The following is a 13,079-nucleotide window of genomic DNA, read 5'->3' on the forward strand; positions in this document are numbered from 1 at the left end:
TGCGTCGTTCCCCAGGTCCAGCACTGAAAGGAGCAAAAACAAAAAACAGAACGGTTTTGGGTGGATTCACCGTCTTCCTGCAATGTATGCGCTCTTGTAAAAACATCTTAATGGGGGCAATTCTTCTTCTATCGTTTAACATGCTGAAAAGAGAACATTTTAGACTACGGGAGCTTCTAGGAAAATTGTTATTAAGTTGCGCTGAAACTGGGAAATTTGTAAGATCGTCTGGAGGAATAAAACCCTTCACATCCTCGTGCTGTAAGTTATTAAAGTAATTTCTCTAAGCTCAGTTCGCTTTGCTCAGGAAGACAGTCATATCCAGTCTCACAATTGAACAGATCAGTCAGTGGAACAACAGAAAAGGCAATACTGTACTCGCCAAAGGCATACTATATATATATATATGTAAAATAAAATAAAAAATAAAACACCATACAGTTTCAAATATTCAAAGATTCAACGATGAAATAATTCAGGTGGGTGAAGGCGTGCCTGTCTCCATGCCTTGATAATGGGCCAGGTGTGTCCTCTTTAAAGCTGTGCTCGGAGCAGTTCGGGTAGTAAATTTATAAAACATTTAATGGAGAAACACAGACATTATTTCAAATGGCCTGAACTCGGGGGGCACGGAGGGTCTTCAGACTGCGACCTGGCAACGACAGATCGCTCTCATTGTCTGATTTTAGGGATACGCCCTAAATGCGTTGAATTAGTTATCTCACCCCCTCCTCCGCCTGCTTTATAAAGATACAGCACGACTGAACCAAACCCACCGAGAGTGTCGGAACAACGCGAGCTTTGCCGAGGCCGTACAAGAGAAGGTCAAAACACAGACCCGAGGGAGGGAGGGAGGCGGGGGGGCTGAGTGCGGTGTTGGCCCGGAAAAGCATTGGTGCAGACATTTGCACTGGCTCTTAAAAAAACAGATTTGTCATTTGTTAAGGTGGGGGTCGGGGTGGGGGTGGGGGGGGGATTAGGTGTCACAGCTGTCATTCCGAAAGTTCCTTTTTTTTTGCACCAGGCGATGAAGTGTCCCTATTCTTTACTTTTTCCCCCTCAAATCAAAGTCAGGGAGTACAGTGGGGTCTTAACAAAAATAAAAATAATATTTAATAAATAATGATGAAATAATAAATAAATAATGATGAGCACTGCGAATCAAAATGGATAGGTCTCCTTGGATTGCCAGTCGAATCCTCCGGCTTCCAGTTAATCACCATCGCAGTCATTCACCCCTCGCGCTTTGTTAAAGATAGATAAGACTGGAGATGTGCAGGAGGGGGTGGGAGCCTAGCCCTGATAATGGAACATTAATAACACCCGGAAAAAAAATAATCTGGGAGAGGACAGGGAATGACGTGCTGGCGCAGCGATGCACATTCATTATGAAGACGCGGAGCCACGCACGCGCTGGAGACTGTAAGACACATTAATATTTCAGCACTTACACGGCCCGCGTAGGCACAAGACAAGATTTATCCGCCGCCGAAGACCGAACTGGCGGCGTCACTGAAATGAGTGTAATTTGCTGATTAATTACCGCGCTATCAGACGCTGTTTATTAAGTAGCTGTACAATGTGTTTGGTGCTCTGAATCCGTTTAGGAGGGAACAATAAAAGCCGCCTCGTTAGGAGGGCTGTTTAATTTTTTTTTTAATGGCGAAACTCGAGGAGAACAAGGGGCGGGTGAAGTACGGGCGAGCTGTACGATGGCAGCCTCTGGAAACCATGGAAGGGGGGGGGGGGGGGGGGGTAGGGTGCGCACTTCACACATCACATCTATATTTCTATCACATCACTTATTGCATTTCTTTAATTTCTCTTTTCACACCCGGACAGTCGGCGAAGGACAGGCTGGCCCTCTACAGCCGGGTTGCTCCCCAGGTTTCTTCCCAACGGGGAGTTATATTTACTTGAAAAATTTTTTTACATTTTTTTTACCTCATGCGCATGCTATTTATGGGTTCAGGTCTGGTGTGTTTGCTCTTCTTCTGCTGCTCTGCAAAGCATCTTTGTGACTTTTGTGATTTCTGTAAAAAAGCGCTAGACTACACAAATGAAACTGATTTGATCGGATCTATCCGCTGAAGGTGCACGGGGGGGGGCGGGGTCGGGGGCATTGCTGTGCGTCCCACATGCAGTTTGCAGACGGTGAGACGGTAACGGCGCGGTGCTTTGCGCAGCTGGGCTTGGGAGGCTGATAGCGCGCGCTGCCTTTCACTCCCATAACGCGGTGGGCTCCAGACTGCAGCGCCCGTTTTTTTTAGGCGCGCTTCTGCACTCAGCGCTCAATTCAACTCATTCATTGACTTGCGTTAAATGAACTTAAATGGAGTCAAATCCGCGCCGCTCGTTTCCCGGCTGATTAAAAGAAAACCACAAACAAATTAAATCTGCGCGCGCAGCAGCCTCTCTGGAACGATGCGGGTTTAGGAGGCAAGCTGGCAGTTAATCGCTCAGAGATTCCACCCTTTCGCCAGGCAGCCAGCAGCTATACAGGTTTCTTCCCCCTCCTTCTCAAACCACCATAACCGCGTCTGTGCCCCAACCCCCCCCCCCCCCCCCCCCCCCCCACCCCCCAGCCCCCAGCCCAGCACCCCTCATTTTTCATCATGTGTGACTAATGAGGTATCGGGGGAGGGCTTCCTCACACGGCTGTGTGCGCAGTGCGTGGAGATACGGTGAGCTTGGCTGAGCTGGGGTCAGGGCTGCCACTCCGTCCCCAGCGTGACGGCTGCACGTCGTGTGGGTGCGGGAGCGGGAGTGTGCGTGTGTGTGTGTGTGCGTGTGTGTGTGTCTGCATGCCTGTGTGTTTGTGTGTATAAGATTGTGCGTGTGTGTGTGTCTGCATGCCTGTGTGTTTGTGTGTATAAGATTGTGCGTGTGTGTGTGTCTGCATGCCTGTGTGTTTGTGTGTATAAGATTGTGCGTGTGTGTGTGTCTGCATGCCTGTGTGTTTGTGTGTCTGCATGCCTGTGTGTTTGTGTGTATAAGATTGTGCGTGTGTGTGCGCACACGTTGCTACGCCCCCTCCCAAATGGATGTGGGAACATGGCGCACCGGAGGAGCGGGCCAGCGGCCGGGATCAGCTGCTCTGAGCTGGCGGCGAAACGCACGGCCGGGGAACAGCCATTATGGAATAACCTGGCTGGGGGAACAGCCATTATGGAATAACCCGGCCGGGGGAACAGCTGACAGGGTGAACAGCCATTACAGAATAACATGGCCGTGGGAACAGCTGGGGTGAACAGCCATTACAGAATAACCCGGCCGGGGGACAGCTGGGGGGAACAGCCATTACAGAATAACCCGGCCGGGGGAACAGCCGTTATGGGATAACCCGGCCGGGGGAACAGCTGACAGGGGGAACAGCCATTACAGAATAACCCGGCCGGGGGGAACAGCCGTTATGGGATAACCCGGCTGACAGGGGCAGGAAGGAGGCCAAAGCCATCCCAGATCGTCCCGGTCGCCATGGCATCGGCAAACCCAGCAACCCGGAACACGTCACGGAACATCCCCCCTTTTCCCCCCAAAATCGCCGGGGCGTGCCGCACCAAACCAACTGGGCGACAGACAGCGGCGCGGGCGACAGCACTCAGGAGAAACGCGCAAACGCTCGGAATCACGCCAGGACCGGACGGAATCAAAGCTGACGGGAACGGGAATGCGACGGGAACGGAAAGGAATGGAGGAAACAAGCTCAGCACCTACGTTAGAACACTTACCTGTGGGCTAGCCAGCACCCCAGCCCTACATCCATCACACCTCGACTGGGAACATGCTAAAGGTCTCTTTCCCGTCCACCGCGCAACTTGACAACCCGTGTCACACGCTAACAGCTCTCTGTTTAACAAGAATGAAAATGCTTGAAGATATCAATGCGAAATTTACATATTTAATGTTTCTCCCCACCCCCATTTTCTCCCAATCTGGGATGCCCATTTGTATTGCATAGCTGTGTTCACGGCTGAAACCTGTTCTACCAATCTGGAAAGATTTTTTTTTTTGTTTGCTCCAGCTTTCATCCAAAACGCTGCCCATACTCGCCTGATTGGTCAGGGTCTGACACTAGCGCAGGTCTGACATTAGCGCAGGTTAGCGCACCCTCTCCAGATTTCTGAAGACTCAAGTGAATTAAAGGCCTGTGGCCACTCTGGAAAAGGTGTGGCCCAACAGAACGAAAACACCTTTTGAGAGGCAATGCTCTATGAAATTTTGGGAAAGATAAGCCTACACCCCCGAGTCTCGGAGTCACCCATATTTCCTTTAAAGACTCGGGTCAGACAGGGACCAATCACAGGCAGGGCAGGCTCGGCGAGGGGCCGCTGCTTCTTTTCACACTACAGTCCGTTAAGCTCGACAGGAGTTACAAAGACTCTTCGCGTGCAGCTGGAAACTGCGCGTGACCAGAAGGGGGCGCCGGTAGGCAGTGAGGCTCAGGGCTCAATCCAATCACTTGCCACCTTGCACCGGTTCCTCGCCTCCTTCCCTCGCTTCCTTAGCTCCGCCCAGCAAAGGACTCAAGGAAAGGAAAGGGACGCGAGGACGAAGGAATCGAGGAGACGCGTATCTGGCGAACGGAACGTCCTTGTTCGGTCAAACGTCGGTCTGAAGCGGCATCAGTTGGACCTGGCAGGTGGGGAGAGGTTGGTCCACGGGTCGATCCGCAGTTTATACGTCACACGTCCCGAAATAATTATTTCCGCCAAGCACGCACTCCGGTCACCTTGCTCAAGCACCCTTCGGGGGGCCTCCTAGCACCCCGCTCTTAGCTCGCTGAGTTGAAATTACAGAACCGCGGTTGGAACGTCCCTGAAGATGACAGACTTCGATTGATTTCTGGGTCAGTTGAGGACCGAGAAGACATGGGCGGATAAAATAAACGACTGGGAAGAGCACACAGTCACCCTGGCTAACACCTTCCGTCCCTGGGCGACAGTACAGTCAATCATCCATCACCCCAGTGCAGCTACCAGGCAGCATGGGTCCAGTCTGGATTCAGTGCCAGACACTGGGGCCCACCCACACACTGTAAAAGAGCCTTAATGGGACAGTTTGCTTTCCGGAGTTTTGTGCTGTTATTTTGGTTTATAGTGCACCATTTCTGGGCCCAGACAGGGGCGTGTATTCTATGGAGGGTATGTAAGGTCAGTGGTACCCAACCCTGTTCCTGGAGATCTGCCGAAACACTGTTTTAGGTACTTACAGTTACCAGTTTCTGACACAACAGGCATTCACATGTACAGGGACATTTGCAGGTTGCTGGTTTAAAGCAAAATAGACTTCAAGTAATTCCAAAGTAGATCATTTATCACAATGATTATAAATCAATGAATATGTCTCCAGAGTTTGCACATTAATATATTGTCCAATTTATTTATTTATTTTTTTAAAATTGTGTTTAATATTATTTTCAGTTAGAACTATATTTAATGGGACAAGCAACCTGAGACTGCCGAATGAAAAACAAAGCAGTTCCAGCAGGTTATTAAAGTGGGTTTATGTTCATAATTGTGAAGAAATGCTACAACAAGATGAACCTGTTCACATGTAAAGCCTCTATAAACGCAAGGCCTCTGTACAAGCTGCTTTGGAGTTACTTGAAGATCTTTTGTTTTCTTTTGCTTCAGACTATGAGCCTTGGGACAGAGCCCTACAGTGCTCCCAAACTAACGTGTGTTAACTGGAAAAAATAACTTAGGGGCACTTCTACTAACTGGGATGCATTAGTGTGCTCCGATATTTTTCAACGTAGGAGTACACGGAATAAAGAAAATGTTAGCACAGCGCCCTAACCCCAAATGCGCCGACACTAGCGACTGTAAAGTGGACAGGTCAACAGAAACTTCTGAAATATCTGTAACGTGCTTCGTTGCACACAAAGAACCGCCTGGGGCATTAGAAAACAAATGCCAAAACTGGCAAGAAATATCAAAATCACAAAGACAAAAAAAAAAAAAAAAAAAACCCAGAAAGTGAACGATCCCTTGAACAAGGTTCTTCCAGGAGCACCTTCAGTGCCTTTAACCAGTTTCCACCCGTGGCCCCTTTGTTCTGACAGCTGAACTCAGCCGCTAAAAAAATCGAAGCTGCGGTTGGAGCTTTTTACGGGCGCGAGGCTGAGCGCGGAGCTGCGCTTCCGGACCAACGCACCCCGCTAACGGCCGAGGATTTCTGCTGCAGCCGCGGCCGAGCTCCATAAATAATAAAGACACGAGTCTTACCGAAAGGAGAAAAGAAAAAGAAAAAAAAGTGAAAGAATGCATCCCCCGAAGGATAAAGAAGAGGAATACAAATGTGCGCTTCCAGCTGCACTCAAGCCTTAACTCCTCACGTAGCTCATTTTTGGAAGAGGAAACACAAAGGCAACGTTGACTGTTGTGGAAGAGATAAAAAAAAACCGTAATTTTTTTCCCCCAAATGCAAATTTCCCTCAAATAAGAGGATCTTTGTGATCTAAATGCATGCATTCATGCAGGTTGCTTGGGAATGCAGATTCCAAGGATATTTCAACATGCACCCCTCTCCCTCCTCCTCCTCACCCCTCTCCCTCCTCCTCCTCACCCCTCTCCCTCCTCACCCTTCTCCCTCCTCCTCCTCACTCCTCTCCCTCCTCTTCCTCACCCCCTCCCTCCTCTTCCTCACCCCTCTCCCTCCTCCTCCTCACCCCTCTCTCTCCTCTTCCTCGTCTCGGAGGGATTACAGCGGCCCTGGACGAGGGCCAGGGAATGGAAGCGCTCCCCATGTGCACGCGACACCTGAACACCCCCCCCCCCCCACTCCATCTCTGCGCAGCCTCCCTCTCATTCCCCTCCGCCGACACGCTATGCGCCAGTTTGCACGGCGGGAGGATTAAGGGGCGAGAGACACAAAGCCTTTCCCTCGTAGCTGAAAGGAGGGGCGTGTCTGTAACTGAAACGAGGGGCGTGTCTGTTGCTGGGTTTCGTACCGACTTCTGGCCATATTGACTTCATTAGCCCCAACATTTACACCATCGGACATTTTAGCTACATTTCCCAGCAAGCGCATGAATGACAGCTGAAGTCTGCCCTTGTGCCGCTGTATGAAATGTTTCACTGTGATCTGATCTACAGGTGAACCAGTGTCGGTGTGCACAGCCAATTAGCTCATTCAGCCAGGGTAACTGGTGAAAACAAAAACCTGCACACACACCGGCCCTCCAGGACCGGAACTACCCATCCTTGCCCAAGACTGCAGGTACATTCTCCTCATTAAGTAATCATGTGTTCTTATGTTCCTATAAAAAGGGGAGCAATTCATTTAACTGTCCAGCCTGTGCACTTCTGCTTCTTGCAGGTAGGGGTCTTTTTAAAAATGTATTTATTTCTTTAACATCCTTCTGCTTTTTTTTTTTTCTTGTGGAAGGAGCAAGCGAAATCTGCGGAGGCAGATTCACAGTAGGGCAGGAGACAGAGAAAGAACCGCGAGGCCTTCATTTTTTCCCCCTTGAAAATGAGCAAGCGACGAAAGGAAGCCATCGCAGAGAGGGAGCTCGCTACGCCACACCCCCACACCCCCACACCACCACACCGCTCGCCTGAGGAAACATTTGTTAAGCTCAGTGATTTGATTTTTTTTTTTTTTCCTTTTCCGTTTCCTTGCCTGGCAGCCTCACTGGTGGGGCGGGGGGGGGGGGCTTTCTCACAACATGTCAAGGAACGCAGCCAAAACCCACATAATCCTGCCCTTCCTTACAGCTTACAGATTATTACTGCACAACGCGCAGCCCGGGGACTGGGAACCGCAGTGGGATGAAAGCACAAATGAGACGAGAACACAAATGTTTCGCGTGGGGGGCGGGGTGGCTTGCCATAGATCCACTCTGGGCCCTTTGATAATTTGGGAAGAAAATGACTGATGTGTCAGAAATTCTGTCCAGCATCCCCCCCCCACCCCACTAGTGACAGAGTAATACCTAAACTCCTTAGAGACACACACGCACAGCCCGCCTTATTCATTGACAAGCAGCATGCAGAAAACAATTAGCCCATACGCACGATTTTTAACAAAAGAATTTGTCCCCCATTGACAAATAGCACAACACCCTTGGTCTACATTAACCTTCTGATGAGTGATGTTTTTTTGGAATGTTCTTTTCTTCTTCAAAATTCTAAGCCAGTGTTCTAGAACTCCATTGCTTTCAGTCACCACCAGCGATCATTTCATCAGCATTAGAATGTCCGGTTAAGAATATTCTAATCACATATGTGTGTGATCTCACACCTCAAAGGGCCCGTTTCCTGGAGAAAGGCACTCGGGTACCATCGCCGGGCAGGAGAACGCCCGTCTCTGCCCAACGACGTTCCGTTACCATCCGAGCAGAGTACGAGAGGGAAGACAAGGAAAAGGGATTGAACAGAAACTGCCTTTTTTTCTTCTGAGAGCTTTTCCATCTTAGATGGAAGGGGGGGGGGGGTGGGGGGGGGGGGGTTGGGGGCAGAGGCAGAGGGAAGTTACTCGAGGTGAACAGACACAGCTGTCAAATTCACCCCCCCCCCCCCCAAAAAAAAAAAAGGCTAGCGAACTCCATGAGAAGCACATAGGCTGAATAATACATCATGAGTGTTCTTTTAAGAGCAGGCCAGATACAGCTAATTATCTGAAGGCTTGTCGGAAGAAACGTATTATCAACATTTTTGTGCTGCTGCCTGTCTTGACCAGGGCTCCCTTGAAAAAGAGATTTTTAATCTCAATGGGACCTTCCCTGGTTAAATAAAGGTTTAAATAAAAAATCAAAAAATCAAAAATAAAAAAGGTAATTAAAAAAGAAATCTGACACCGTTTCTCACCCCTTTCTTCTCCAGAGAGACCACATGACCTCGGTGTTCTGGAAACTCAAGAAAGGCCCCGTACGAGCCGATCTCTGCTGCTATACTTTCTTTTAGAAAAGGAGCCAAAAGCTTTAATTAAGCAGAACTTGTCAGAGGCCCAGGAAAGAGGCAGTCGGCAGGGCCTCGATGGATAAAAGAAAAAAAAAATCCCATCGAACCACATCAATTAACGGCAGAATAATGCAAGTCTTCCTTTTCATGTAGTTCCACATCCAATACGTCACCGTATGCCGTGTTGCTGAAGTGAACATATGCTTCCTTTTTATAGTCAGCCACAGGCACACAGCACTAGTTAAAAATGAGGATGAATTATTGCTGAAACATAAGCCCATGAAATCATCCAGAGCGATTTCAAAGCAGTCACCCGACCTTTTGCAAATGCAACCATCCATTATGGATCATGTGCCCTACAAGACTTGGAAAAATCCATGAATGATGCCCCCCGTTTCGTTTAGAGGGTTCAACAGGGCAGAAGGCAAAATTAAAAAGCTCAAACGACAAAAGGCAGGAAGTCGCAGCGAGGCACGAAGCGTGGGAACAAAATGGCCGTCACCGCCAAGCGCAAGGTGAAAATAAATAAACAAACAAACAAACGAATAAATAAATAAATAAATAAATAAATAAACAAAAACAGTTCACGTGAGGCGCTGGTGTTGGGGTTTTTTTTTCTTCTTCTTCTCCCTTTGATGAATTTTGCAGCTTGTGTTTCCCCCCTCTGTGAAAAAAGGGAAGTGAAAGCAAAGGGGGGGGGGGGGGGGGTAAGTCATCTGTCGCATCAGCGAGCCCATGACTGACAGCCCCCCCCCCCCCACCCCCCCGTCGTCTCCACGGGGCGGTAGGCTGAGTCACTTCGGTTGTTTATCAGCAAATGTTTTATTTTTTTATTTACAGGCGGCTGTCATGTGCAGGGTGGGGGGGGGAGAATAGCGGTTGTTGATGACAGGTTCCCTCCTGTGTCACCTGTCCCCTACGAGCCGCTCCACGGGGCTGGGCGGGGGCTGGGCGGGGGCGGGGGCGGGGGCGGGGGCGGGGAGGGCTGGGTCTCGAGACGGGGAGCCGGCGGGAACCCGCGTAGATCAGCTTTAAACCGCGAAACGCCGTGACTCTCTGTGGGGTCCTGTTAACACCCCGCTCCAGAAGGGGTCCGGGCCCACAGGTGCTGCATTCAGGCTGTCAGTACTGCCTGCAGCAGGTAGGCCCTGAGTATATATACTACACCACTGGCCATTCCAGATAAAGAAAAAAAAATATTTAACATCGGGTAAAAGCTCCAATACCAACCATTAGTAAAATTAAACATTTTATTCATTGTTGTCAAACAGTTCAAAAATAAAGCATTTTACATTTTAAATTACAACAATTATTCAGATATATTTTATCAATATAATCTATTCCGATCAAGATTACAATTACAATTTTCTTAATTTTCAAGTTAAATTCAAAGCAGATTCCGTTTAAAAATGAAACAACATTCGCACGATCACTGATTTGTCGAGACTGTGTCGTGAGCAGTGATCTAGACCAGGAGGGTGCAGGAGTAACAGAACGGACACAAGATGATCTGATTGGTCAAACTGCAATTTTACGGCCATCTGGAACCGGTCTTGCAACCTAAAGGTTGCAGGTTCGATTTCCGGGAGGGACACTGCCGTTGTACCCTTGAGCAAGGTACTTAACCTGAATTGCTTCAGTGCATATCCAGCAGTATAAATGGATGCAATGTAAATGCTGTGTAAGAAGTTGTGTAAGTCGCTCTGGATAAAAGCGTCTGCTAAATGCCTGTAATGTAATGTAATCGTGTCTCCAGGCCTGTGGAAGACAGTGAATGGGTATCCAGTGGTATCCGTACTGCCTCAGAACAGCTCACAGTGGGGAGGGGTGGGGGGGTGGAACGTTCCCCTCCCTTCTTCAAAAGGCAGAGAAAAAACGACCCTGACACATTTAACACGATCATCCCGAGCCCACCTCTGGAATCTCCCACCGCTGTTTCTCAAGCGGGGGGGTGGGGTGGGTGGGGGGTGGGGGGCGGCGAGTAGGGGTGGGGGGGGGGGGTCCATCAGTAACAAGCACTCGCCGGCAGCATCGCAAAACAAAAACGCGTTCATAATCAGAAGCAGCCCAACGATTTGAGAAAAAAAGTCTTGACGTTAAGGGTCTTACCACACATCATTAATATAAGCAGCTCTTGTGGCAACTATTAGAATTTACGTTTACCGTGCACCCCCATTAACATCATTTGGGGGGGGGGGGGGGGTATGAAGCCAAAGCACAAATAAAACCTTTAAAACAATGGCTGTGAACATAGCTTTTGCTCGGGACGGGCAGTGATGAGACGATGGTTTGGGTTTTCACAAGCGGCCTGTGCAGAGTAAGACTCTAATGGGCTGGGTTGGGCTGGGCTGGGCTGGTCCAGTGCAGCTGGCAGCTGGGCGAGTTCACTCTGTCACTGAACTTTCAGATGAAGAAAAGCGCGATATAAATGTGATAAACGATTGCTATGATTGCTACTAGTATTATTGCAACCCGGCACTAAAATACCCACCGCAGTTAAATAAAGGTCTTCGATGAGCTGTTGAGCTGTCAAGGTCGATGTTAACGATAGGAGAGCACAGCCAGCGTCCTCCGTGGTACTTCCCGGGTGAGACCGGACGCTTCTGCTCGCGCATCAGAGGAGGAACACGGGGAACTCGGGTAGACGACTCATCCTGGGCTGACACGGCAGGCCCACTACACCTCCCCGACGAGGCTCTCCGCGGCCTTCCGTCCACTGAAGATGACATCGTTGACCGAGACGCCGCCGTAGGAGGCCCCGGCCAGGGTGAGCGGCAGGTTGTGGTGGCCGATGTAGTGCCTGATGTTTTCTGCGGAAGACGAAACAAAACGGCGCGTTTGGAGAAGGGCCAGAACTCGGAGACATGGACACGCGTGACCAAGAAAGAACCAGTGGCGTGTGTTAGAGAGGTCAGCACACGCGTGTGCCTTAATAACTTAAGAGGAAAACATATTCTTACCAAGTCTCTTCCAGTGTCCTACATGATACTGAGGAATGCAGTCCTGAAAAGAACAAGAGCAGAGCACATTACAGACAAACCATTACATTACATTACATTACAGGCATTTGACAGACGCTCTTATCCAGAGCGACGTACTACAAAGTGTATAACCATAACCAGGAACAAGTATGACGAAACCCCTAGAGAGAAGTACCGGTCCAAGTGCAGGGAACAACCGCATAGTTCAACTTGGACCCTGAAGGTTAAACCGCACCTCCAGGCTGGTTACTGACCAGGTCGAAACTGCACTGCACCTGGAGCACACACATTTTTACACACGTACAGGTGCACTAACGGAAAATGAGTAAACAAAATCTTTTCTCTCCAGTTCCAGTGAAACATCCATCCAGGACTGCTCAGGAAGTGAGGCCTCCATTTGGCCTGAGCGGAGAGGACGTAGCACTCACCATGTACAACACTAGGAGGCCTTCCAGGGGGGGGCGTTTTACAAAGCAAGATTATTCATTTAGTAAAACCCGATACAGATCTTCCCATGTTACAGATTTGGGAGGGTCCCAGGTTTTACTGTGCAGTTATCCAGCTAACTCAGTAACCCTGCTCTGTGGTACAGGGTTTTACTCAGCGCAGTTATCCAGCTAACTCAGTAACCCTGCTCTGTGATACAGGGTTTTACTCAGCGCAGTTATCCAGCTAACTCAGTAACCCTGCTCTGTGATACAGGGTTTTACTCAGCGCAGTTATCCAGCTAACTCAGTAAGCCTGCTCTGTGATACAGGGTTTTACTCAGTGCAGTTATCCAGCTAACTCAGTGATCCTGCTCTGTGATACAGGGTTTTACTCAGTGCAGTTATCCAGCTAACTCAGTGATCCTGCTCTGTGATACAGGGTTTTACTCAGTGCAGTTATCCAGCTAACTCAGTGATCCTGCTCTGTGATACAGGGTTTTACTCAGTGCAGTTATCCAGCTAACTCAGTGATCCTGCTCTGTGATACAGGGTTTTACTCAGTGCAGTTATCCAGCTAACTCAGTGATCCTGCTCTGTGATACAGGGTTTTACTCAGTGAAGTTATCCAGCTAACTCAGTAATCCTGCTTTGTGAAACGGGGCCCAGGTCTCAACGTAATCAGGTTACCGTACCGCCAAAACGGCTCCCGGCGAAACCCGAACCGGCTCAAACTGGTCTGTTATTTACATCTGCGCCTCAAA

General features: G+C 49.2%; 1 protein-coding gene across 1 annotated transcript in view; it reads right to left on the bottom strand.

Moving 5' to 3' along the window:
- Positions 1 to 10,889: 10,889 nt before the first annotated feature.
- Positions 10,890 to 13,079, bottom strand: part of ppox (protoporphyrinogen oxidase) — a 16,435-nt gene continuing 14,245 nt past the window's right edge. Inside the window, exons 12-13 of the mRNA XM_035435000.1 lie at positions 11,870 to 11,912; positions 10,890 to 11,719 (exon numbers count right to left, since the gene is read on the bottom strand). Coding sequence (XP_035290891.1) covers positions 11,586 to 11,719; positions 11,870 to 11,912 — 177 coding nt within the window. The 3' untranslated portion in view covers positions 10,890 to 11,585. The remainder of the gene's footprint in view (positions 11,720 to 11,869; positions 11,913 to 13,079) is intronic.

The sequence above is a fragment of the Anguilla anguilla genome, chromosome 1 (genome assembly GCF_013347855.1).
Source record: "Anguilla anguilla isolate fAngAng1 chromosome 1, fAngAng1.pri, whole genome shotgun sequence".
Taxonomy (NCBI): domain Eukaryota; kingdom Metazoa; phylum Chordata; class Actinopteri; order Anguilliformes; family Anguillidae; genus Anguilla; species Anguilla anguilla.